Raw genomic sequence first — 26,916 nt, 5'->3', positions numbered from 1 at the left:
TTTTCCTGAATGGTTTTGGAATCTGAACTTTATTAAGTTCCTAGAAAACTCTCATTTTCCCCATTGAAGATATCTGGGCGAAAAAGCAGTGCTGTCCTGATGGCCAGACAGGAAGTTTGTGACAAGTGGAACATGTTATTGTGGTCACCTGATGACCAAGACATTATTAATTTTCCCAGAATGAAAATTCAGTACAAGAAAACTATGATCATTTAAAAAAAAAAAAAAAAGGTTCTGGGACACCTGGGTGACTCAGTAAGTAGAGCAAGCAACTCTTGATCTTGGGAATGAGTTTGAGCCTCACGTAGGATGCAGAGATTACTTCAGAGTAAAAATCTTAAACTAACAATCAAAATACTTCTGATGCCTTCCTGGGAAAAATGTGCTTTTGTGTGATTTCTTTTAATTTTTTTTAAATTTTTTATAAACATATAATGTATTATTAGCCCCAGAGGTACAAGTCTGTGAATTGCCAGGTTTACACACTTCACAGCACTCACCATAGCACATACCCTCCCCGATGTCCATAACCCCACCACCTTCTCCCGACCCTCCTTCCCCCAGCAACTCTCATTTTGTGTGATTTTTGTCCAAATGCACAGGTCCTGGGTCACCCTTGCCCCCCACTCACATATTCCCTCCCATTACACCCAGGTCTTAAAAAATCCAATGCCTATCTCACACTAGCTGCAGACTTATAACAAAAATAAATGAACCTCTGGGCAGGGCAGGCCCTAGAGTTTACTGCAGTACCACTGTCTTAACAAATCATGGGAGTGACATCAAGATGATTGGGTTTCTCCAGCTTGGACCTACACTGAAATAAACTGATTCCCTCTCATTTTTCTTGGGCCTTTTAGAAATAAATTACTGTCTATCTTGGCATCCCATGGCACCAAGCTCTAGAACTCCTTGAAAACATTAACTCACACGGTTTCAGAACACTCATCTAGCCTCAGGGTTGCCTGGAGAGATATGCCCAGCCTCAGAGCTTGAAGCCCCAGGAGGTACCATATTTTCTAGTGAGATCTGGAGATCTGATTCTGGAAGGAACTAGGGGACATATCTGAAAGATGAAGTCGGAATCGTATACGTGATGCTAACATTAACAAGCATTTAACAACATGTAGATGTTAAATGTTTCAAGGAATATCTTACTTAACACTTGATTGTGAGGGGGATTATTTTAAATAATAATAATTCTGTTTTACCAGATGAGGAAACTGAAGCACAAGGAGGTTTCATCACTTATCCAGGGGCCGTATGTGGACAAGCCTGAGACACTGGCTCCTATCCAAAATCTTCCCACCACGCCGGAAGTTTTTGCCTGGTGCTCTGACTCAGATGACAGAGGAGGAAATGCTCGGTGGAGATCATTAACAGGCTAATGTACCCCCAAACTGTCCTTGCCGCAGCCACTCCGCGCTAGGAGGGGTGTAACCCCCAGAGGACACGTGCGTTTGTGTCTAGGGTGAGGCTAGCCAAGGGCACTTGGGGACCGGTTAATTCACCCCCCGCCCCCCGCCAAAGGTTACACCATTCAGCATTCTGCCAAAAAATAATGGTTTCTGGAAAGAAGCCTGAGCTCTGTTAGCGTCAGGGGCGCTGAAATGTCCCAGAGCACAAGCGCTGGATGCCAAGGGCAGCCACCCCTCCTCACACTCTCTTCTTCCTCCACTCCCAGGAGTGGTTCGATCCTACACTCCAGGGCGCCCTAGCTGCACAGCGCTATCCTAAGAGGGAGGCCGAGGGCGGGTGAAAGGCCTGAGTTTGGGCTCTCTGTGTGCGCGGACGGAGCGAAGAGGTGAGCTGGTGGTTCCTTCCTAATCCCCACCTGCTCCCCAGCACCGTGACTGTCGGTGAAAGGGCTTTAATGAGTTCTGTCTCAAGGAAGCCGTGTAGGGGACACTGAAGCAGCAGTAGAGGCCCGTCTAACTTGTCCCTGAGCCGCAGGAGGCGGACCTTTCCTCGAGAGGGACGGGAGGGGGCGCAAATCCCTGTACTAATGTCCTATGGCCCTCCTCCCTCGCGCTTCCCAGCGACTCGGGCCGGTCTTGGCAGCACCTGGGGCCTTCCCCTTGCTCTTTTCACACCCGCGCGTCGCCCTCTCGCCTTTGCGTGCCGGGGTCCTTCCCCCAACTTTCTCAGGACTGCAGCCTTGGCCCCAAGAGCTGCTTCTTCGAGGGGTTCTCTACGGCGACCTAGTACTCCAAACCCAACAGCTGTGACCCTCCCACTCAGCGCAGCCCCCGACTCCTAGCCGCACCCACGGGAACTAGTTGAAAGCGTCGAGGCAAAGTGTTTGTGGACCCCGAGCCTGCGCAGGAGGGGGTGCGGTGAGGCGAGGCGTGGCCAAGCCCTCGGGGCTCCGTGAGCCCAGTGGAGGTGGTAGGAAGGCTCCGACGTTTTAAGAGGTTCTGTTACATCTGAAATAATTTCTTTAGTGGCAGGACCAAAAAGAACTCCCGCACCGGACGCTAAAACCCGTGGCCAGTCTCAGGGCTTGGCCTTTCGCCGCACTCGAATGGGGGAGCCTTGAAGTCTGAGCATCCGCTCCTCCAGGAGGGAGTGAGATCCAGCTAGGAAGACTCCTGCGGGCAACTATGTCCGAGGCTTAAGCCAGCTTCACCTTTTTTTTCTTTCCTTGTGTTTATTCCCGACAACTATTAAGCTTTTGTCTGGGAAGTCAAAGGTAGTTCGTGAGAGGGCGCGCCATGTCCGAGGAGTGGGAAGGCTACCTTTCCAAGAAGACATTGGGAGCATCGGTTTACTTCTCCCCCTCCTATAATGTAAACTGGCTGATGAATGTCAGTGTTACTGGGGTGAAATTGGGGGCGAGGGAGGCCTCCTTCACAATGGCCTCTTCAGTGGGTCCCTCCGTTTTGCTGCCTGGAACAACTAGGCTTCAGAGGTGTTCCTGTAAAACCGCAAGGGAAGGCAGGGAAAAGGAGTGGAGGCTTCAGGAGGACCCCAGTTCTTTCCCTGATGATGAAGCAATAATAACAGGACACTCGAATTCAAAAGAGGAAGGGAAACAGCACAACATTTATTACCAAAGAAAACAGCAAAATGGAGCTCCATGTACACAACGCTCTTTGGAGGGAAAGAGAATCACAGATTTTAATTCATTTACATATTTACAACAAGATTAAAGCCACAGCTTTCAACTATGTTTTTCATTGAACAATCACTTTCAATCAAATACAAAACAATTTTTTTCCCTTTCAGGTTAGTTCATAATTTAAGGATGTAAGGGGAGAGCTGATAAATCACAAACAGTGTGGGTGGAGATGTACCAAATAGTCTAAGATTTCAGTCAAGCTTTGTGCGTGTGTGTGTGTGTGTGTGTGTGTGTGTGTGAATTTATGATTACAAAACATTTGCCTGTCTGTATAATTCACATTCATTGCAATCATTACATTTTTCCATAAATTAGTGATATAAACAAACATATGGGGACCTCCAGTAAACAAATAAAAATCCATATAAGAGACAACATTTTGCAGCAACTATAATAACAGCATGGGTTACAGCTTGGGGAAACTTCTTTACAAATCATTTATTCGGCACACACAGAGTGGGGAGGCCGGTACATCCTGGTTTATTTAAACCACCTTTAAAACCACATTGGGAGGTTTGGGGAAAGACTGACAGGGTGAAATTTTCTTTCCAGAACTGCATATGTGGATGGGAGGAGGGTATTTGCATGCACTTTGGGGACACTATCTTGTAAACTGAACTTTCTGAACTCCAATTGCCAAGATTCTGAAGAAAACAGGAAATTATAAAAAACGTCCCTCCCTCAAGCCACTCTACTTTCTATTAATGGCAAAAGGGGCTTTCTGATTGCTTGCTGCTAGTAGGAAGAAACACACAATGGGTCTATTTTAAAGAGGATCATCTTTGAAGGAGCAGGAAATATTAACAATTGCTTGGCTGCAGCCTTAGGTTCCAAGGGTGGTTGGTAAGAATATTGGGAGTTTAAGGAGGGTCCCAAGGAGGCTCATCCAAGTACCCCGATGGGACTGATGAGTGCAGGCCAGTGCAGAGAGAAGCAGACACACAGTGTGTGCTTGGGGTATGTACCCTCTGCCTACACCTTCTCTGCATTCTTTTCTCCCCGTTCCAGAGCCAGTGTAAAGGGCCCCCTCAACATCTGTGCACCTTCACAGACCTTGGACCTGATATCTCTGTGTCGCTTTTGTTTTTTCTGTAGCAGGACTTAGTCCTAAAGGTATCAGTTGATGTAGTGTGCATGTTTTTTTGTTTCTTGTTTTTTTTTTTTTTTTGTTTTGTTTTTAAGAGAAGTTTGATTTTATCTCTTTAGAAACGGTTTGAAACTAACGGGGCAGAGGGAGTTTGACAGAGAGGAGAACAAATCGCTGACAAAGAACCTTTTACGTTTCATCAGCGTTGTTAGGACGACAAGCAGGAATGTCTCAGATAATAACTCCCACTTCAAAGATTTCTCAGCTCAATAGAAAGCGGACCATCCTTTTTATTCAACCACAAGGACTGGCACTAAAGAAGACTCTACTGTTTGATTTTTTTTTTCACCGTGTTTATTTTTCCCCTATTCACTGGGGTACTTGGATAAAATAAACAACAAGACAATTAAGGGAACATGGACTTCTAACTTTCCTGCCATCTTCCCTATCCCCTTGGCCTTGGGCTCTTGAGTTCATGCCCAGGGCCAGAGTAGGCCTGAGGGGTATCCTATACCCCATGCCAAGGAGAAACAAGTGTGAGGCAGGGACTGCAAGAGATTTCTGGTATGGAGGGGCAGAATGGGCTGCTCTGGGGGCCAGAGTGGAAATGTCCCAAAGGCACAGTCTGAACTCCACCACCGACCTCATCCAGAGTGCCCCCTCCACAAGTGCCTTTCAAATTCAGGCCTCCACCCTGCTCAAGTTGCAGGAGAGGCGCTTCGCACAAAATGGAGCTGGGGATGCTCATTTGTTAAGCTTCTGAGATTGCCCTGAAGTTATTTACTCTTGACCCTGGAGCTTCTTGGGGGCGCAGTCAAGATGTACGGAGTCCGGCTCCTCCCTCTCCTGAAGGCGTCCCTGGCACAGAAGCGACCCCTCCCCACAGAAGTGTGGGGTGAACCCCTAAACGCGGGCAAGGCTGGTCCCAAAGAGGAAGTATATACTGGAGAACGCAGTGACAGTATTAAATGGCGTGAAAGCAAAGGTCAGCGCAAATGTATCTTAATAGAGTGTCTGCAGTGAAGTGTGCCGCCTTTGAAGCGGCCGCTCCCCGCGCGCATTTCCATGGCGAGCCTAACGCGGCATGCTGATGCACCGTCAAACTCACACTTTCAACCCCAAAACCCGACTCTTTGAACAACCCGAGCTTGATTAGACCTTTCTCCTTTTCTTTCCCCTCTTACAAACCATTTCCTCGCCTTTAGAAACTCGCCATCAAACCCAAATGCGCCCTCTGATCACCGCAGAAAGCAGAAACAAAGAGGGCTGAGCGGCGATTCAAGCGGCCCTTTTCTTCCCTTACATTATTATCCATTTTTATTATGATCGGGAACAAGTGCCCATTCGCGTGGGTTTTGTTTACCGGAAATTAAATGAAAATGATTTAGTCCGCGTCAAACAAAAATATATACTTGTATACACAAGAAAAAAGGCCTGTTAGACGTAAATATTATGTCCTTAATGAAAAGCCTGGACGGGCTCCAGGCTCGGCCTTTCAGGATTTCAGTGCAACTTGCCCATTGCCATAGAAATCCTAACTTACCATGAAGATGCACCGTGGCGAAGAAACATTGCTTTGTGCGCGGACCCTTTGATGTCGCAGGCGCTAGATGCGGGCGCTCAGCTGCGTTGGGCGAGATTACCTTGCGAGCAACGCGGTGGACATCTGTAACAAGCAAATGAAAAATTAAAGGCGATTAGTGGCCGACCAAGCATTTTTATTTTATTTTACTATTTTGGATTGGAGTAGAACGCAAACCGCGGTCCAGAAATATTAGAGAAAGAAATGAATCCTATTTGGAGAAGGGAGAATTTTGTAACGTCAGAAGAAGCAAGTTCTTCAGATGCCCTCTTGCACCTTGGTGGTGGGGCGGTCGTTTCCCGATGGGAACGAGCTGTTTGCCGCAGACCGCCTGCCCTTGGCCAGGCGGCCTCTGGACTCTATTGTATGGGTAAGGGGGTGGGGGAGGGGATTGCAGTACCACTTCCACAAGAATGGATTCGCTAAGGATATATTTCGAATATTCTGGTTTTTATTAGGGATAATGAAAACAATTCCACTACAGTTAGGACATCATTTATCTGATGAAAATGGGGCTGCAGGGCAGGAGTGAAAATTGTCTAATAGTGTCTGAAGAGAAGAGTGTAGAAGAAAACCCAGCAGAGTGGCAGGACCAGGACTTGTTTGTTGGGCTGTCTAGGGGGCTCCCCCTAGGTGGGACTACCACTGCCCTACCTATGTCTAAATTCTTAAGGGATCGGGATAGGGCTACCAAAGATTTTTCCACCCTTCTTTTTCTTTCTACCCTCCTCCCTCATGTTAGCAAGGATTTAGGGTAGCCCCATCCTCCCTGCAGAGGGTGGTAGACTGGGAAACAGGCCCTGATTTCTCCCCTGCAGGGCAACAATTGCAAAGACTTTCCTCTCCTCTGCCACCAACATCTGGTTCTTTATGTGGGGACTTGGTACACAGCGTATAGAATACACATTCAATCTAGATCCATTGGGTGTTTACCTTTAAAATATTTATCATTGCAGCGCATCTCTTGTCTATGCCCCACCACATGCACAGCTTTTTAAAAAATAAGACCAACAACTGTGAGGTGTGTTTTGTTTTGTTTTGGGTTTGGGTTTTTTGTTTTTTTGGTGTGATTTATCCAGACACTATTGCCTAGGCCAAATCCCTTCACTGTGGAGGCCTTGGCTCTGTGACGTCATTGGCCCACTCTGTACCCCCAGTGCCAAGCACCCACAGTATTCCACAGGCAGCACCTCTACAAGGGGGTGGGGTGTTGTGGGAAGAGGGTGATTGGTCCTCAGAGTCTTCAGAGTACTGAATCCAAAAGCCCATGTAGCACTCTTTTGTTTGCATTTTCTGTTGTTAGGACTCACACCCTACCCCAGTATAAAATGTATACGGGGCAAACGGACAGGCAAACAGATAAATTTATGTGCTTGAGCCAGTCTGTGGGAGAGTGGCACATGATGCCTAGGGTTGGGTGCTTAAACCCCTCTCCCTTTGGTCTCCTTTGTATAAGTAGTTGGAAAAATTGGGATCTGTGGCTTGTGCATTTTTGTTTCAATAGCTGAAGGAGGGGGGAAATGTAGAGAGGCAAAAGTAGAAGGAAATAGGCAAGATTTCGGCTCAGAATTTCCTCTGCCACCTTCTGCGATTGCAACTGTGGAGGAGACTCCAAATGGGGGCTGGGGAGAGAGTAGGGGTGGCAATCCGAGCCACCCAGGCCTTGAGCAAAACATTTCTCATTCTGTGAACCAGGAGAGGACTTTGTGATCTTAATTTCACCGCCTGCAGTTGCCAAGTTTGCACATAAATTCTTCTAATGTGTCTTTTCCCCCTTCTCCCTGAATCTTTCTGTACTTTCTCTACACGAACACTGGGGTCACGCCACCCAGTCTCGAGGGTGTCTCTGTGAGTGGGTGGAGGGTGCTGGGTGTCACTGTGGAATAAATATGGGAACCATATTTACATATTTATATTTCAAAATAACGGACATTGTATCAATACCCTATACGAACTCTAACAACCTTTAATGGTTACCTTCCTTTCTTCCTCCTTCCCTTCCTTTCTTTCTTCCTCACCCTCTCTTCAAGCCTCAATAACCCGCCGAGACTAGCAGTCCGTGTACCAGAAGCGGCAACCACAGCAGCAGCCCTAATACCGGAGGCGGTGGCGGCGACTGGGCCAGGTGGTGGCTGGGGGCTTGGGGGCGCGCCGGGGGCAGCTGCGGCGGGGCCGGCGCCCCGACACACGTACCATTCGCTCAGTTCGGCGCCACGCGCCACCGCCGCCGCCGAGGAGGCCACCGGGGGCTCGCGGCCGAAGTCCGACGAGGGCGACACGAGGGCAGACGGCGTGGCCGAGTCGTAGCCAGAGCTAGGCGGCGGCGGTGAGCGCCCGTGCACCTTCATGTGCTTACGCAGAGAGCTGGGGTGCGTGTAGCACTTGTCGCAGCCGCGCACTTTGCACGTGTATGGCTTGTCGCTCGTGTGCACGTGCGAGTGCTTCTTGCGGTCGCTGCTGTTGGCGAAGCGCCGCTCGCAGCCCTCGAACTCGCACCTGAAGGGCTTCTCCCCTGGTGGAGGCAAGGCAGAGACATTAGCGTGCGTGGGTCTTGGACCCGGCCCGGCCTCACCGCCCTTCTCAATTTCTCTTTCATTTTTTAGAAAAGACCCACAGAAGATTTTCAGAAACCTCTTTCCTTTTCGCCTCTCAGGACCAGCACCCCCTTCTCCCGCTCATAACGCGCACCGAGCTTCCTCCAGCACGCCGCCCCTCCCCCTCTCCCGCCTGGGCCAGGGGGTGGTGGGGGAGGGTACAGAGGAGGAGGAGCGACATAGACTCCATCTTTGTCGAGTTTCCATCGTGATCCATTCCGGTTGTTTTCCTCCAAATTTCCCCACCCGGGGCCAAGAAGTACCTTTGCCCGAAGTAAGTTGACTGAGGAGCTAGCATCGGCTTAATTTAAAGTTGCTGGTTCTAGCCAAACGTTTCTCCCCCCCCCCGCCCCCACAAACACACACACCATCCAGCGGTTCACCTCGCGCACACCCCACCGTGGCCCAAACTGTTTCCTAAAGTAGGTTTTGTGCAAACGCCAAGGCGATGGAATAATTTAAAGATGCGCAGCCCATGCATACGGCATATGCATAATGTGGATTCGTGCTGCAGGGAAAGGTATTCTGAGCAATGATTCACTTCAGACGCGATTTTTACGGGAAATGGAGCCCCCTCCCCCTTCCCTTCCACCCCCTGAGGGCAAACATTTAGCAGCATTCTTCAAATCTTGCCTAAACAGTCCGGAATCCCTCCAGTTACGCGCGCCGGCAATAATATTTTATTACGCTGCTCTAGCGGCCTCCCGGAGACACTGCCGCGGGCAGCCGGCTCTCCCAGTCCAAAATGACTTGAGAGGTCGAATAGCCTCCCCAGACCACCCACGCCCGGCGGTCGGGCCTCGCAGGTCTGAACTGAGAGACAGGCGCTGCAGGGTTTCCCTGGGCCAAGCGGGATCCGAGGCCTCTCGCGTAATCGTACTCTTGAGCTCGGCGGTTTCCGGATGAGCGCAGCTGCTGAGATAAGACCAGGCCAGGAAGACAAGCGGGCGGCCAGGGTAGACCCGCCTGGGGCTCGGATCCGCGGTGCGATCCCCTGTAGAGCCGCGGGAAGGCGCGAGCGCGCGTTAGGGTGGAAATATTCGCCGAGGACCGAGCCCCAATCCCGGAGCTCACCGGCGGCTGGATTCGCTGGAATGTAGGGGTGGAAAAGACCCCAAGAACCTGGAAGCCCAGGTTCCTGCTGGAGCTGCAGATGCTGTGGAAAGGTGGGGAGGAAGTATGTAGGCGTCTTAAACAAATGGATGCCACTGGGCGCTCTAGATTGAGAGAAAGGCTACCAAGCGTCTGGCTAAGAAAGAGATGCATGGCTGGAGGACTGTTGCCTTTGTGGTCGCTTCTCCCGCCGCTTCCAGGAAAGACGGGTGCTTTGGGGCAGGTTTGAACAAACAAAGACTTAGTGCTGAGCCAGGCTGCAGCTCAGGCGGAGTCAAAGGTTTGCGCACAACCCTCGCCTCCGTGCAGCTGCGGATGGTGAGCCCAGGGTTCTGGCACCGACCGGTCGCTGCGTCCTGACCCTGCAGGAGTACTGCTAGTACAGTGGAGCACTGGGTGGTGCTGGCCTCTGCCATTTCTCCGCATGCCGGTACCATTTTATTAAAAATAGGAAAGATGGAGAATACATCAGTTTCCCTATTTGCCCCTTGTTTTCTCCCCTCTGATCCCTTTTGGCATCTGCAAAACTAAAACTTTTCTTTCTCCCTTCCTTCTTTTCTTTCTAAAATCACTTACAAGAACCATGCAGTTCAGGGCCTGCAAAAGAAAACAAGATTTGCTGAGAACACAGAGGAGGAATAGAATTTGAGGTTGATTGCCCCCCCCCAAATATTCCCCCACACACTTATCCCATTTGTGGGCACCTCGTTGGACATTCATGTAAAACAGAAACAATGATTTCATCCCAGACGAGGAGCAGAGGGAAAAAACAGGGCACTGAAGGTGATTCGAGCAGCTTGGAAGTTCGGAGGCCCCAGGGATGCCAGGTGAGGCCGTGCCCCCTGCCCCGCGCCCTCCCGGCCTCTCCCCAGCTGCAGGAGGCTCCCTGGACTCCTTGCCTAACAACGCGCCCCCACTCCCACCCCCAATGCACTGTATCCCGCCCCCTTCCTTCCCACCAGATCTGGGCGCTGCACCCTAGATGGGTGGGTGCGTGGGTAGATGTGGAGAGGCAGGGTTAGGCTAGGGCCCTGCAGCGGGTCCCGAGCGGCCTCAACCTTAGCCCGGGGTTAAGTCTTGAAAGGCCCGGAATCCCCTCCCTGAGGCTCAGCACCCGGGAGAGGCCTCCTCCCCGGCCCTGCGCCAAGCCCGCCTGACAAAGTTCGCAAGCTGCGGCGCAGTTCCGCTAGCGCCATTTTCTCGCACTTGTGGCTGGGCCAGGTTATCGAGCGTCTATGTCCCGGCGCAGACTCTTTCTACCTTGGATACCCAGCCCTGCCTCTCTCTATAGACTGTCTAGGAAGGTGGGGCAATCCCCCAGCTGAGGGCCCCCGAAAGGGGGGCAGGCGGCGGGGTCCGGCTGGGGCGCGGCGACTGGCCCGCATCTCCCTCGCGGCGGCACCATTGTTCCGGGATTGCTGTGACCGCCACAAAGTGAAACCTTTCGGCATGGGCTTGGGGCAGCTGCCTCCGAAGCCAGGCCCGGGATTCAGATCCGGGAGAATCTCAACTCTTGAGAAATCAGCTCCTGTTCGCCGCTTCCGCGACTCGAGGAAATGAAACGCCATTAATATTTGAAAAGGCAATTATTTTCCTGTTGAATCGAGAACTGTCTTCATGAATAATTTGTAGTGAGGTCTATTGCCATTTGAAAAACATTTTGTTTTTTGTTTCTCTTCTCTCTCTCTCTCTTTTCATTACTTAGGAGGGGGGTTTGAAGGAAACGCCGGAGCAAGCGAGGCTCAGTAGATTTTTTTTTTTTTTTTAAACTCCAGCGATAATGAATCAGGACTGCCAGTGGAAAGGACGCACTTAGAATTCTGTCCTGAATAGACGCAAACCTGAGCCAGCCCAGGCGCACTGAACTTGCTTCTCTGCTGTAGGTCGATTGCACTAAGAGTTTAACCATTTTCTGCTTCATGGACTTCAAACAGTAGGCCGGCAAAGAGCAGTAAAAGTTTGTTTGTTTAAAAAAAAAACCCTGTCATTAAAAATGAGTTCCTTGTCTGGCTCAGGACTGGGTGTCTATCTTCGCAGTACCGGCCGTCAGCTCCTGGAGTAGCGAGACTGTGGGAGGTGATGGGACCTCACTTCTCCCCTCCCCCGGGATAAAATTCGGAGGTTGGGAAGGGGGAACAAATGCTTGCGCGCCTGGGGTGGGGGGAAGGATACTGGAAACAGTACGGAAAAACTGTACATTTCTAGAAATGCTATGTAATTAAAGCAGGAGACTAAGAGTGAACTTTGGTCTGGATTCCTCCTGTGCCAGTGTCACGGCCAGGGAACTTCCCTGATATGCAAGGTTTGGGAGAGAAAGCGGGCTTGCAAATTTCTTTCCCCAGCTGTGCCAGCCTGGGGGAGTTCTTCAACTGATGCTTGCAGATATTTCCACCAAGAATAGAGGTGAGTAAGGTAGAGCTTCAAGAGAGTAAGAGAAGTGGGGCACCAACCTGAAACTTATTTCATCCTCTTCTCTCCCCACTAGTTCCCTTCTCCTACCACCCCCCCATAGAGGAGGGGAACTGTTGATTTCTTGCTTCCAGAGAGTTTGGGTGAGGAAAACCCTAGCTAGGGATAGTACAACATTGCCTGCTAAACTAATCAATGTAACTTCACAGGATGTTCTGGGAAGTGTGAAAACTTTCTCCTTGCAATTGCATTAATTAGAGATGCTTCTGGCCAGAGGAGTTCAACTTTGCGTGCTCCTGAGCAGGCTCCTTTTCTTAACTAGAACTAACAGATGCGGCTGACACATGTCCCCATTTCACTTAACAGCTCAGTAAATGACATTTAAGGCAGATGAGTCTCCTTGGATCTCTGCTGAAGCAAAAAGGTTTGTCAAATTTCCCAAGTGTCAGGTCACCAAGGCTCCCAAACGGGGGCAAAGTTAGCCCACGAGACCCTAAATCTTAAAGGCACCAACTGCCTCATGACCCCTCAGTTCAGGTGGTGGTCAGCCACCCCATGGAAGAGTACCTTCGACAGGATTCTAAATAGATCAGGAAAATTAAATTGGTTCTATGTCTTTACGACTTTGAGGAACAGTACCATTTTAAAACCTGAAAAATCAAACTTGATGATAGGGAACACACACTTGCACACACAGAGACCCAAGCACGTTCATACTTGCCCCCTCCCCAAGAGCAAAAATCCTGCACTGTCCTCCCCACACACAGCCTCAGGAAACTTCCGTGATTCTAATAGAAGGACATAATTAATATTTTATGGACTTGGCTCATGGAACACCAAGAAATCCCCCCTCCTCCCAGATGGAACTTGAGGAAGGAAATCCAGCCCCGAGGGCCCAGAAGAGGCCGCCTGCTTCCCCAGAGGGTCCAGACGAGACAGACAGTGCCGAATACTGACCTGTGTGAGTTCTTTTGTGTATTTTGAGATTTTCTGATCTAGCAAAGACCTTCCCACACCCCGGGAAAGGACAGGGGAAGGGTTTCTCGCCCGTGTGCACGCGGATGTGATTTACAAGTTTGTATTTGGCTTTAAAGGGCTTGCCCTGGCGCGGACACTCCTCCCAGAAGCAGATGTGGTTGGCCTGCTCCGGGCCGCCGACGTGTTCCACCGTGACGTGCGTGACCAGCTCGTGCATGGTGCTGAAAGTTTTGGAGCAGAGGCGCGGAGGCGCGGGGCTATCCGCTGCCAGCCACTTGCAGATGAGCTCCTGTTTGATCGGCTGGCGCATGTATCTGAAGAAGGCGCCGGGACCGTGGGGCGCGGCGAGGTTCACGGTCAGGTTCATGCCCCCATAGCCGTGCAGGGCCGCGGCAGCTGCTAGGGCGTCGCTGCGGGCCACGGGCCCTGGCGCAAAGGGCTCGGGTCGCGCGTACATGTCTCCAGGGAACCCCAGACGCAGGAGTCCGTTCAAAGTGCCGCTGGGGGAGGCCTGGGGCGGCTGCTCTTGAAGGCCCTGGAACACCGAGGGGCTGGAGGCGGCAGCAAGCTGGGGGCCATGGTGTCCGGAGCTGCTACCTGTTGTCGAGACAAATAGCGCTCGTGAGAACGGGCGGCGTGGGCTGAGCATTCCACCAGGCCCCGGGGGGCAGGCCCAGCCCAGCCACACTACGGCCTCTGCCGTCAGCACCGGGACCGGGAGCCAGACAGAGGCGGCAGCGTACGGAGTGGACAGCGAGAGGCCAAGCGCCTCCGCTGCGAACAGGCTGGGCGGCAGTTCGGTAGAGCCCCCTGCCGTTCCATGAGCGGGAGAAGGCTGGAGGCTGCGGGGCAGGTGGAAAGGGCAGTAGGGCGCGCAGTGCTGAGTGTGTGGGTTTCTGGGGGGCCCCAGGCTCTGCTCCAGAGGAGTCCGACCTGAGCCCCAAGCGTGCTTTGGCAGCCAACTCCCTGGGGCGATCGGGGTCTCGGAGCCCTGCGGGGGAATGAACGTGAGGCAAATGGTGATGTTTTAGGTGGTGGTGGTGCGGAAGCCTCCGGATCATATATACTAATTTCAGTGCCTAGTTCGTCTGGGAAAGCGCGGCCTGCTACATCCCATCCCGGGCTCCCCAGAGCTCCCTTAGGTCAGGCGGTTCACACCAGTCACCTGACAGCGGGGAGAGGAAAGAACAACCACAAGAAACTTATGCAAAGTTGTTTTTTTTTTTTCCTCCCCTCAAGTTTAGGGTTGTGTCCCCCACCCACTCCCCGTGGTCTTTAATGTCTACTTGAAATCCAGTACACTACAGAGGTAGCAGCGGGACGCGTGAGGAAGTGAATAGAGATTCCGGGCCACGGCCCGGGCCCGCGGAGAGGAACAATCACCTAGGTCGCCTATTGGCCCGCAGCCCTGCCCGACGTCAGCAATGACAGGTCCCGCCGCACGCGGATACACACACACACACACACACACACACACTCCCCCCCTTCTCTCTCTCTCTCTCCCTCTTTCTCTCTCTTACTCCTGCTCCCGCGCATCTCCACCTCACCCCACCCTACCCCCAGCATTTCATTCTCCTACTGCTCATGCGCTCTGACCCGGGCACGGATTCTTTTCTCTCCTCTTGAGCCCCCTCCCCCTCCTTTCTCGAAAGCTGAGTAGATCGGCTCTGCCTCACTGCTCCTGGAAGTGAGCGGGGCTGGGTTCTGCCTTCTTTCACCACGACTTCAGGGAGGGGGTGTTTCGCTGTACGTAAAGAACTCGGACTATTAGACGGGCAGATCCAGCCCTACCGGGGCTGAAGGGCAACTCAGGGCGCGCGAGGATGGAGGCCTGATTCATCAGTTTGTCCCAGGAGCCCGAGGGACTGCAGACTATGCGACCCGGAGCAGACGAACTCCTAGCCTAGTAGCCTTTGGGCTTTATTTTTTCGCTTTTGCCGAAATTTCTTGTGTCCTTCATTTCTCTCTCTCATTTCCTTGGATTCTTTATTCTTTCCACCCCTTTCCCTCCTCCCGACTCTATTCTTTCCACTTGGCCTTGCCAGCTCCTTGCAAGGACCAGCCCAAGAATCCCTCCCAGACTCAAGCCAGAGTGGGCCTGAGGCAGTGATGACCTGGGAGATGCAGACCTCGAACCCATTACCCTCTCAAGACGCTACCCTCTCAAGGGGGGCTAAGAATCCTCTTCGCCACAAATCCCTTCGTCCCGCGGACCGGGTGACCAAAGAAACATAGGCTAGGGGAATGCTGCAAGGAGAAACAGGTCCTCCCTCACCGGGTGGTCTCCCCAGTCAGTTTGCAGGCTTGAGTTCTGTACCCTGCCGCCAAACGGAGCCTTTGGGAAAGGACCTTGGGGATCACTTCCAGTTTCAGCTCTCACCACTTGTTGCCTGCGGCCGGAGTCTCTGCCTCTCTCCTGGCTAGCCTTCAGGGTTCTGAGAAGAGTGGACGCCAAGTTTCCCCGCCCAGGCTGTGCAAGGGACTGCGGACCCACGGCCTGTTCTCACGCGACGCCCTCCGGCGCTGAGGGGCCACAGTTTTGGGGTGGGGATTGGCCCGCGGGGAAAACAAACAAACAAACAAAAAAACAACCAACCAACCAAACAACCAAACAACCAAACAAAAAAACCCTTTCCGTTTCGGCCTAGTCTAGCCAAGTGTTCTTTGTTTGCGCTGCGGACTGGCTAGGGCCGGCTGCACAGCTTGGCGATTTAAAGGGCTGCTCGCTGTGTTGCCTGGCTAGCTCTCTGTAGCCAAAAATGCCAACTTGAGTACTTAGGCTTCCCTAGAAGCCATAGGAAGCGATTCCAGAGCAGAGAAATGTTTGGATTTTTAAGAGAAGTTTTAAGGATTTAGTAAAAGACCTTGTATCCCTAGCAGATGTGAGAAGTTTGGATAGATTGCAAGGAAGTCTGACTGGGAGTTGATTGAGCTGTCCCACCCATCACCAGCACTAAGAACTATTCTTACACGTTTCCTAGTTAGTAAAGAGGGTTTCTTTTAAAATTAAAAAAATAATTAACTTAGGGTGCCTGGGTGGCTCAGTCCTTAAGAATCTGCCTTTGGCTAGGGTCCTGATCCTGGAGTCCTGGGATGTAGCCCCTTATGGAGCTCCTTGCGTGGTGAGAGGCCTGCTTCTCCCTCTCCTAATCCTCCCCACTTGTGCTCCCTCTCTCACTGTCTCTCTCTGCCAAATAAATATAATCTTCAAAAAAAAATAATTAACTTATTTATAATGGTTGGCAGATTCTTTGAGACTCTTCATTTAATGTTTTGTTCCCTGCTCTGGGTCGCATCTTAGGGAGGGATTAACTTCCACATTTTCCCTCAGCTTTGACAAGTCCAGGTCTTTCTGCTCCTCTGGCTGTCTGGAAGAGCTTATGCAATGCAACCAATAGATGATGCCTTAGCATTAAAACAAAATAAAACAAAACACAGAAAGAAAGAAGAAGGAAGGGCAGGAAAGGGAAGAGAAGAAAAGAGAAGAGAAGAGAAGAGAAGGGAGAAGAAAATGTTGAAGGAGTGCTTTTGACAGCCAAATTCCTTCTGCTCTGGAAACCAAGGACTTCTACTTAGTGTTGAGACTAGACTTTGAGGACTTGTCTCCTTCTCAGCTTTTACCTTCTCCCATACTCTCACTTTCTGGAATTTACCCTTCTGCTCACAGAAGCCTCCTTTCTTGTCCCCTGTCTTGTTTTCCCTTCCTCAACATGATGGTCAGGCTGGGTCTTAGAGGGGTTTCAAGGCTCCCCCCAACTCAGATGTCTGTTGAATGTTGCAGCTATTTAGGCAAGTCTGGGCTGAACTCATGAAGGCCTTTTAAGGAAAATGAACAAGCAAACACAACCTCCCCCCCCCAAACCCCCCAGAAAAAACAATATAACCCCCCAAACCAAAAGGAGTGTGCTCTTCCCTGGGGTCCCTTCTGCAGCTGTTTCTCCTAACCATCTCTCAACATAGAGCTTAGTCAGCTTCTCCTGTAGCATTCAGGCCTAAGTGCAGGAATACTTCAGCAGTAGTCCAGCAATTAAAATATTTTCCTTTCCACCTGAACTTCTGTGATCTGCAACCTACTGTTTAGGATGTTTATCAAACTCATCATCCACTTTTATTTTCATTAAATCTCTGATTTGCACAAAAATGGATCCCTTAATATATATACCATGACTTCACTGCATCAGAAGCTTTGAATAACAGCAGAAAACAGGGATATTTAGGTTGTTTTAGTCCATGGACACTTTTGGAAGACTTGTGATGCCAGTGAACTCTAATAGTCCTGTTTTTGTTAACAACACATGTATTAGAAAAAAAAAAAAAAAAAAACCTCTAATTATACATTAGAAGGTGGTGAAAATAAAGATACAATTTTCCCCTTCCAAGTTTGTGGACCCCTGAATTCTAAGCACTGTTTTTGTAGACTCTGGGGATAAGAAGCAGAGGTTTTATACTTGTAGAGTGTTAGTGTGCTGCATACCCATACTAACTTTACCCTTGAAAAACTTTCAACATGTGTGTGGCTTTTTGTGCCAACAGTGAAAGGGCAAATAAGTCTGATTCAGCCAAATTCATTGACAGTAGCCTGGCCCCATAGAACTCCTTCCCAGATGCAGCATTCTCTTGAAGTACTAAAAACATATGGACCCATCCAGGGTAGATGCTGCTTGAGTAGCCAGAGGTTACTTGACCTGCAGGTCACTAAGGCTGCCTGATCCTTACAGATTCCTTGGAGCCACATGGTTCACATGTTGGCTAAATACAGAAATGGGGCCAGGAATTCTCCCAAAGGAACATTTTCCCAGGGACAGAGACATGGAGGAAAAAACAAACCCATTTTACCTACGAGCATTTATAGACAGGGAACTCAGGGTAATTACATAAGGATCTTCAAGGCATATCTCTGAAAAAAGCTCTAAAGCAGTATCCGGGTAACTGTAGATGACAGGTGGGGAACTTATGGCAGGGAGAAATGTTTTAGTTTTCAGAGCTGTTTCTTTAAGTCTTCCAGTGTCAGCTAAGAGTGAGTCCAGGGGCACCTGGGTGGTTTAGTGGTTAAGCCTCTGCCTCAGGGTCCTGGGATCAAGTCCCGAATCTGGCTCTCTGCTCAGCAGGGAGCCTGCTCCCCCCCACCTCTCTGCCTGCCTCTCTGTCTACTTGTGATCTCTGTCAAACAAATAAATAAAATCTTAAAAAAGAAAAGAAAGAGTCCAGATTTCATTGACTTGATAGGGCAAGCTAAAGACTGCTGTTCCTCTCTTTCAGAAAGTTATCTTACCACCTTGACTCCCAGTACCAAATGGTTGGCTGAGCATTCTATTTCTAACCATGCTGGGGGTTACAGCATTGTTGAGTTCACTTTCCTGCTTGATGTGCAGGAAAAAAAGAGACATATTCTGCAGCCCAGAGATCTTCAGCAGAAGGCAAAGAAGCACTGGAGGCTTTTGTAGGGGGCTCTTTGGAAGAAGTTCCACCTCCAGACCCCAAAATCTATCCAGTGTCCAGAATCCTGCCCTAAGCACCTTTGTTCACCTCAGCCTGTTGTATAGAAATATGACATTTGGTGGCCCTACCATCTGCCAGAGCTCCTTCCATTACTGACTTCAATAGGGAATGTCTGACCTCTCTCCTTTGGAAGGAAAGAAATAGGAGAGATTTCAGATCAATAGCTGGGCTATTTTTCTACTTTGATATTTTAAGAAATGCTAAATAATGATTATCTGTTTCAGGTTATGCTTCGAGCAGGATCCCAGGAGCTGATGGCCACTGCACAGAGCCTGGCCAAGAGCAAGCCTTTTTGTCTGAATGTTCTGCATCTAGATCTGCTGTCACTTGTTCAGTCCTTTTTCCCTGTTTCTAGCCAGGTTATCACCAAAACAAGGGACAAGTCTCTTTATAGGCTATTCACAGACAGACTTTAGATTCCTGCAGTGAGAGGCTGTCTCTAGTCTATGAAAAATAAATAAATAACTTAAGACCCAGGAGCCCACCATATGTCCTAGCCCAAATTGTACAAAGGAGATGAGATCTAAGATTTTGGAGATAGAGGAAGCTATTCCTCTCCTCTGCTATGGAAGTTTGGGTTTTAATCATCATTAATGGAACTGAGTATGAAAACATATATACTTGGATAAAATTTAATTTCCAAGCAAAGGTTCTCCAAAATATCTTTGGACAAAAGATTAAGAAACATGGGGGGGGGTGCCTAGGTGGCTCAGTGGGTTAAGCCTCTGCCTTAGGCTCAGGTCATGATCTCAGGGTCCTGGGAAGGAGCCCCCTATCAGGCTCTCTGCTCAGCAGGGAGCCTGCTTCCCCCTCTCTCTTTGCCTACCTCTCTGCCTACTTGTGATCTCTCTGTCTCTGTCAAATAAATAAATAAAATCTTAAAAAAAAAAAAAAAGATTAAGAAACATGGTGAAAGGATCTTCCAGAACAGCACTGAGGAATTAAAACAACTGAATTTACATAATAAGCACATGTCTCTTGAGAATTCTGCCATCAAATTATCCCAAAATAATAGAAGAAAGCTATTTCCTGAGTTGTCCATTTAACTTTTGTTAAGAAGGTTGCTTTTCCTTCCAACAAGGGAATACCTTGGAGGCAACCATCAGCTGGTGGTGTAGTTGAATGAAATGAGGGAAACTAGAAGCGCCTGGAAGGGAAAACACCCAACCCTAAATCATATGCTTATTCTAAATGGAATATTAAATTAAATTCTTCACAATGAAGGTATTCCTGACAGAGCAGCTGTCAGTCACTCCCTGTTCAGACACCACATTGTGGGAACATAGTTGCTGCCACATTGCAGAAGGCTGGTGTCCCTGGTAAAGATGATGCATATCATGTAAACCCCATCACCAAGATCAAAGTCTGCTCCTTTCATGGAAGCCAATACATGTCAAACCTCATTCCAATCAAATCGTCTGGAAATGAATCCAAGATGAATATGTCATAGAATAATGTGACAGTGGAACTACAGAAGGTCAGGGGTTGTTGTTTCAATGAGAGAGTCGTCAAATATTAATTCTAGAATGTCCAGATGAGTAGGCATTGAGGGGGATTAGCTGGCTGCTGGTGGGACGTTGTGTAGCTGATTTGTGTGCAAATGCATCAAACACCAAGGTGTTGTTCTCAGTTTCATTGGAACTCAAGAAACACCTCCAAGCTCACAACCCAACATAACCAAAAGAAAAAACAAAACTTCCCACTTAAAAAAATAACTTAAACAAACCAATATTCAAAAAAGGATTTTAACTTACTAGACTCTTTGAGGGAGTTTCGGTAAAGCCGTAATCTTTTCCTCATCACCAAGGAAGTCTTGTATCTCATTTTCTGACTTTGAACCTGTTTGGGAAGAAAAAAGGGACAGTCATTCGTGAAACAATTTTATACATGTTTGCATGGCAAGATTGTGAGGCCAGAATGTATCAGTGTTGGTCTGAAGAGTCTTTCCAGTCTTTCATAGACCATTTTCAAATTTATAAAAGTGAAAGAAGAGGATTCTGCTGGGAACTACCCATATTTATTGCAAAATGACATAACCTTTGTGATTAAAATATATTAAAAATCTTTTTCCCTACTAGATACTTCTCTGGTGTAACTCATTTGTCGATTTCCCTTGTAGATAGAATTTAAGCACAATTTAAGCATTCAAACACCTCTGACTTCTAGAATTTAAATTTATTCTATGAGAAATTCCCATTGTTTTCTGAATTTAGTGAAATGTAATGGAGAGGGCTGTGTGTCCTCTGGGACATAAGGTTAAAAACTGAGGTACAAGTACTGGAATTAAGAAGAGAGAAATTTCCTTGTAAATTTGTATATCTTGCCCATAGTGGTATGGGAACATTTACCGTCATATGACTTCCACCTCCAAACCCATTTGGAAATCATCATTGGTTGATTTTTTGAAGCTAATATAAAATTCACCATAATAGAAAAAACGTATCATTTCTATCATTTGGTCCTAGTTATCTTCACTTCTTAGTTAAGAAATACCTCCCCTGTTATATTTGCATCCCTTATCAAATTCACTTTGTGGATAATGCTACCAAGGCTTTGGCCATCTTAAAGCCTGAAACCCATCCTGAGGACCTTTGCATCTGTCAGGCAACGTTAAAGACAGTGGAACAGCAACACAGAGTCGATCCACCCAGCCCCAACCCTCGCTTGGCCTAGAAAGACAAACAGTCATTGAAAAGGTCTCAGGCTGGACAAACACAGCACGCCCTCTGTCAATGAGGACGTCTGCCTGTCTTGACACTCCAGCCCACAGAACAAGCGATTGTTTAACTTGTTGAACCACAGGCCAAATCCAAATGGGGCTCTGCTATCTCAAAGCCTTTCCAATTCTCTATGCTCAAAGATCTTTCTTTCTCCCTCAACCCCCAAACTGGGTTTGAACTAGCTTGTGTGTTTTCACCCTTCCATCTCCCTTCTTTTCTAGGTTTAAGCCTGAGGGGTGGGGGCGGGGGATAGACTCACCTTTTCCCAGAGGGTTTTATTTATTTTCAATTCTTTCTAACCAAAAGGTTTCTGTCCCTCCAAATAATAAGCTCCTTCCTGCACAAATCAGGAAAGAAAGGAGGCCCAACTTTACATTCCTACAGAAAGGTGGCATGCTGGGCATACCCGCTCTAAAATTTCCTCATGGCAGGATGTCTGGCACGGGAAAAGTCCTGGTTGGTTGGAACTAATAGAATTTACTTTTTTGCCTCAGAGGGAAATGGGTGTGAGTTTCTCTACAGAGGCCCATCCACCAACAATGCTGCCCAAGTCCCTCCCCTCCCCTCTTAAGAGGCCTGGGTCACTTCTACCCTGCCCTGATCCTGGCAGTCTTTTGTGCATTACAAACCCACAGGCATGCCAACAAATGCAGAGGCTGGACTTTGGACTGGCAACTGGCACTGTAAGCTTCTCTGTAGTAGCTCCATCACTAGACTGGTGTAGGGAATCAGAGTGAAAAATTGTCTCCTTTGGTTAAAACTCTAAGTCCACTGAGCAAGCCAGTTATCTCACTGAAGGTGGGATGAAAGAATATGGGGGCAATCCCTGGGACCCTGGACCTAAGATCCCCACTAACCTAGAGATATAAAAGCTCTGAAAATGCCTGGTGAGGTTTTCCTCAAATAACTGTTCCTGATTTGTCTCCTCATAGTCCGGGGGCCACTTGTTCAGGAGTCAGAGCACAACCTGGAGACTTATTGGAATCTACCTTCCTCCTCCACATTGAGGAGAAGAGGGAGTGCCAGCCAAATCGATCTTTCTGGGGGAGAGCCAAGCAGGTGGGCCCCTGGGTATACGCAAAAGGCACCATTTTTCTTTGGGGGAACACCAAAGCTGTACCTTGTGAGGTCTCCCTAGACAGCGGCAGGCCTGCCCAAGGTCAGAGGTCACCTACAGTCCACTTCCCAAACCAGAGATTTCAGTCCCCGAGCCATCAATGCTGCTCCACACTGATTAACCTGCAGGCACACAGGCAAAGGCAAGCCCGCCTTTTAGCCACAGCTCACCTGGGGCGGGTGCAGAACAAGAGCCCTTCAGCCAGCCTGGGAGCTCTCAAGCAGAAACCCAAAAGACATTGGGCTTCTGCTGGCGGCCTGCTGTTGCCAGCTGCCCTGGCATCTCCCCGACTTCCCTCCATCCGGCTGTCCAGCCCCAGGAAGTCGGGCAGCAAGGCTGGGTTGTGTGCTGGCCTTTTCTCATTCTTCTGTTCCCTAGAGGAATTAGCTTGGGTTTCCCTGCTCTGGACTGAAGGTTGAGTGACCTTCGCATACCCAGAGTAGAGTCTGTGTTAGTGAGTCGCCTGAAGGATCAGCGGAGACATTTAATCTTCCCTTTGAACACGCCTGCACCCCTACCTGCCCGCAGCTAGATAGAGGGAAGGAAGTTGGGGCCTCGATTTGGGTAGCTCTGAGGCCGACGATGTCCGTAAGGGGGTCGGAATGTGACCTTGGAATCCAAAGGGAGTCTCTTGCAGACAGTGCTGGCCAAGGTGAAGCCCCTCAATGCCCCTTCTCCATTCCCAAGACCTCGCTGGCTCCCAGCTGTTCCCATGGACAGCCTACCTCATTCATCAACCCCAAACTTCCCGGTCAACCATTTGAGGCAGTCCTAGCTTTCTTTCACAAACCAACTCTGTTCCCGCCTCACTTGTCCCTAATTTCCTGTGTCCCTAGATGTCTAAGGTAGTGCCCAGAATTCTAGGCTGCTGCGGCCTGCTCCCCCAGAGAGCTAGTCATAGCCCTCGCTCGCATTTGGAAGAAAGAAATCCAAATCCCAAACCCATGGCCAGCCGCGCGCAGAGAGCGTATCCCAGCGGTCAACGTCCTGCGGCAGAACCAGGATGCGCGAGGGCGAAGATCCCGGCCCCATCGCCGACCCAGCCGGCATCTGCCGTCAGGTTGGGGCGGAGAAGTCCCATCATCTTGCTGCCTGCCAGGCTAACTTAGCTTCATTGACCCTGGAAAGGGGAAGCCGACTCCCGCCCTGCCATCCTCCAGGAGCAGGGAGAGAAGCTGCATGCAGGGCCCTTCTGCTGGCGAGGGTCCCGCTCACTTGGAGCAAAGGAAGCTCTACTCCACGACTCCTCTTCTTGTGCCCACAATAGGGCACCCAGGCAATTTACGAGGAGGGGAGGATAGGCGGGTGGGCAACGAGCTGCTCTAGGTCCGGGTGCCAGTGGGAGCCCCATTCGTCCTCCTTGCCCACCCCCTCCCTGGGAAGAAAAGATGGACTCATCCCCAGCGCTGCCCCTCCGCGGTAGGGCCCCCCTCCCCTCAGTGGCAGTGGGGTGGGGCCTATACTCACGGTTGGGGGGCTAATGAGGGAGGGGATGGGGAGAAAGTCTAGCTGGGCCTCTTTCCCCAGTGGGGTTTGGGTGCCACTGGCCCCGCTAAGGGCGCTTGCTACCCAGGTGCTGGCGGTACAGGTTCGGTCTATCTGCCCCCTGGACTCAGGCACTTACCCTGCTCCACCTGTTGCCGGGATCTCCTCATTTCTGCACATCACTTTGGGGTGGCGGAGGGGGAACCACAAACCCCTCCAAGCCTCTCTTTTGTGGTTCCAGCGAGGCGGTCATCCTTCATTTCTCCTTTTCCAGCTTTCGGGAAGCAGTTAGGGAATGTATGATGAAGCAGAAATGAGCCGTCAGGATGATATTTTAATGGCTTATATGTCACGTTGGTGCATGTGGCTTTGAACTGGAGCCGCTTGCGTTTCCTGCAGAGAGCGCCGCAAATCCCACTTGATAACTTCTACAACCCACAACTTTTTTTTTTTTTTCCCTCACATTCACTCTTACCCTGTATATTTGGAAGCGTTTCCTAAAAATACCCTCTTGTCAACGTCCCCCTTGGATTTTCCACGGACTGGAGAGAGAAGACTGACTTTTCTTTTTTGAAGAATTACTTTGCCTCTCCCCCTCCCAACCGCTACCATTCCCCCTCAGTTCCCCTCCCTTGTTTTTTTTTTTTTTTTTTGAACGGCAGGCGAGGTGGGTTCAATATTTGTTCTCCCTAGTGAGAGCACTACAGCCTCTAGAGAAAACTTCTCCTTGCAAATAAGGTTTTTACAACTGCAGTGGAGGCAAGATTCAACTTTCCTCTGTAGACAGCAGAGAAAACTGAGTAGTTCTGATACATCTTTTTGAACAAACCGTGTAATAGTTTGTTTTTTTGTTTGTTTGTTTTTTTTTGTGTGTGTGTTTTTTTGTTTGTTTGTTTTGAAAAACCACCCCTTGGGCCCTAGCCTTTTCCTTCTGTTCCCCATACTGGTTCCACTCAAAGTTGGCGGGGAATGCTGGGCTGCTATATTCAGACTTGTTGCTGGAGCAGAACATATGATTTTTTTTTTCTTTCTCAATTTTCTATTTCCCAGCACAATAAGTACAAATGCTGGTCAGGTCCCTTCAGACACCGGGAAACCATCCCAGATACAGAAGTTGAGTTTTGAGCCGAGAGAGCCAGGGAAAGGGCAATTCAGCCCGCCAACACCAAGCGAGAATCTAGTCGATGAAAAGACCAGAAAATTAAAAAGGCAAGAAGAGGCCGACACTGACCCTGCCTTCCTCCAGCCGGTGTGGCCAGCGCAGGCGACTAGGCAAAAAATATTCATTTTCATTTTCCTCTCGCTGGGGAACTGGTGAGTTTCCCAACGGGGCCGCCAGTGAAAGGATGAGTTGAGGTTTCTTTGTCTGAGAAGAGTTTAGGGCTCTGATTCAGCTGCAAAGAAGCCAAATGAAGTTAGAAACAAAGGGCAAATTGAAGGATTCCGACTCTTGGCTTTTTGTGTTTTCCTTACTAGAAAATAATTAGACCTAATGAATATGCAGACGTTTCAGCTAAACCCTCGGCCCGGCTCGGGCTGTTGGGTTTTAAACAGAGCTGCGAGAAATGCAACCTTCATCCCCCAACCCCCCGCATCTGCGTGCATTTTTTGAAATGCATAAATGTTGCCCGCCTTAATTGATTGAGTCACAGGGATTTTTTTTCCCTCTGCTTTTAAGTACCATACTCCTCTACCTTTCAACAATCATTTTAATATATAGTCAATGGCTCTTTGTGGACGGGACAAAAAGCAACTACGCGCAGTTGTTGAATAGACTTTGCGCTGGGCAAAGACAGGTTAATCGAGGGCCGCATCGCGAAAACAAGCGAGTGTTGTATGTTTGCACTGAATCCAAATGTCTGCATTTTCCTAACTAAATCAAAGGGAGTGTTATTTCTTTTTCTGCTCACTCATCTGAAGGTAAGTAAATTTTCTCTGGCGATCAAAAGCCTGGTCGGCAACAAAGACCGCGCCCGCTTTTTCCACCGTCCTGGTGTGGCGAGTTGCGGAATTTCAATAACTGTGACAAGGGTGACTGATTTGTGAACCAGAAAAGGTTTGAATGTCACAAAATTTACATTGGTCCTATCTATCGGGGATTTAAATACCAAAAAAGTATTCGGGGATTTCTAGAGAGCTTTGGGCAGTATTGAAGAACAATGGCGCGTTTGGGAAATTTACAGTTTTACCTGAATGAAAGGGGCCTCGGTTGGGAACAGGAGTGCAGAAGGAGGGGGTTAGTGGGGGGCAGACCAGGGAGACTAGGGAAAAGGAAGAAAAAAGAATAACACTGGAGAGGAAGAAAAAAAAAAAAACCCACCAACTCCGCAACAATGTTTCCAATCCCCCCCCCCAAATGCCGCCTCCACAACTTGGAAAGTTAAAAGCTCTCTTCCACCTGTGCTTATTTTTCTGGGGGGGGGGCGGGGATAGCAGGAAGCCTTATCGATCTGTTAAAAGTGAAAAAATGAGGCAACCGATTACCCTGAGAAATCACATTTCTTTTAAATAGTTAGCCAAGTGCCCGTGTGCTACCGAGATCTTAAATTATGAACAGGAGGGGGACAAGGCTAGAGGGAAGCAAACTTCAAAAGGAGCAAATAACAAAAGCCTCCTTTGCTGCCCTTGAAGGGGCTGGGGAAGAGAGGGGAGAAGAAAGAAAAGAAAGTTGCTGAATCGGGACATTCTGGAAGTGCCTGTGTTTACCAGCCCCATCCCCACCTCCTACTCTCGGAGACGCCCCGAGTAGCTAAATCGATCAGCTAAGAGCAGGTTTGAAGAAGGACAAGATAGGGAAAAAAGAGAAATGAGAGAGAGAGAAATAGAGAGTGAGAGGGAATGGGAGAAGGAGAGGGAATGGAAGAGAGAGGGAGGATAAAAGGAGAGAGTGTATATGACTGCAAGAAGGAAAAGGAATCGTGGCGAAACAATTTTTCCATGAGAAGAGGGAAAAATTTGGCTTAAAAAAAAAAAAAAAAGTTGCTACTCCTGGCAGCCCTGTTTGTCAAAAGGGGATGTCAAGCGCTTTACAATACCTGGGATTGATGAGGCGGGCGGGCCAATGAACGGCGCGCGGCGCCTCGGCGCGCCCTCCGTTGGCGCGGCGGCTGCAGGCGGGGGGAGAGCGGGCACACCAATGGGCGCCCGCGTCAGCAGCACGTGACACCTCCCCCTGCTCCCATTCATCAAGGGGGGGACGGTGTCGTCCTTT

The 26,916-nt window shown here is 49.4% G+C and overlaps 1 protein-coding gene across 3 annotated transcripts; it reads right to left on the bottom strand.

Moving 5' to 3' along the window:
- Nucleotides 1–3,016: 3,016 nt before the first annotated feature.
- ZIC4 (Zic family member 4) lies at nucleotides 3,017–26,823 on the bottom strand. Of its 3 annotated transcripts, XM_059163833.1 has the most exons (6): nucleotides 26,741–26,823; nucleotides 23,845–23,979; nucleotides 20,138–20,222; nucleotides 12,864–13,481; nucleotides 7,984–8,302; nucleotides 3,017–5,874 (listed from the first exon to the last, which is right to left on the bottom strand). In XM_059163833.1, coding segments are annotated over exons 3-6 (1,008 nt in total). In that variant the 5' UTR covers nucleotides 20,208–20,222; nucleotides 23,845–23,979; nucleotides 26,741–26,823; the 3' UTR covers nucleotides 3,017–5,873. The 3 variants fall into 3 exon arrangements, with proteins under 3 accessions (XP_059019816.1, XP_059019817.1, XP_059019818.1); XM_059163834.1 differs by lacking the exons at nucleotides 23,845–23,979; nucleotides 26,741–26,823 and adding an exon at nucleotides 22,391–23,673; XM_059163835.1 differs by lacking the exons at nucleotides 20,138–20,222; nucleotides 23,845–23,979; nucleotides 26,741–26,823 and adding an exon at nucleotides 15,265–15,370.
- Between the last annotated feature and the right edge of the window lie 93 nt (nucleotides 26,824–26,916).

The sequence above is a fragment of the Mustela lutreola genome, chromosome 2 (genome assembly GCF_030435805.1).
Source record: "Mustela lutreola isolate mMusLut2 chromosome 2, mMusLut2.pri, whole genome shotgun sequence".
NCBI lineage: Eukaryota > Metazoa > Chordata > Mammalia > Carnivora > Mustelidae > Mustela > Mustela lutreola.
This window is presented reverse-complemented; position numbering and strand designations above follow the sequence as displayed.

What these genes read in the sequence shown, in the direction of transcription:
- ZIC4 (XM_059163833.1), bottom strand. Translation starts at nt 20,207, where the DNA reads ATGAGATACAAGACTTCCTTGGTGATGAGGAAAAGATTACGGCTTTAC. An exon ending in AAACTCCCTCAAAGAGTCTA is followed by an intron (nt 13,482 to 20,137) that starts GTAAGTTAAAAT and finishes TCTCGACAACAG; the next exon opens with GTAGCAGCTCCGGACACCAT. An exon ending in ACACAAAAGAACTCACACAG is followed by an intron (nt 8,303 to 12,863) that starts GTCAGTATTCGG and finishes TGCCTCCACCAG; the next exon opens with GGGAGAAGCCCTTCAGGTGC.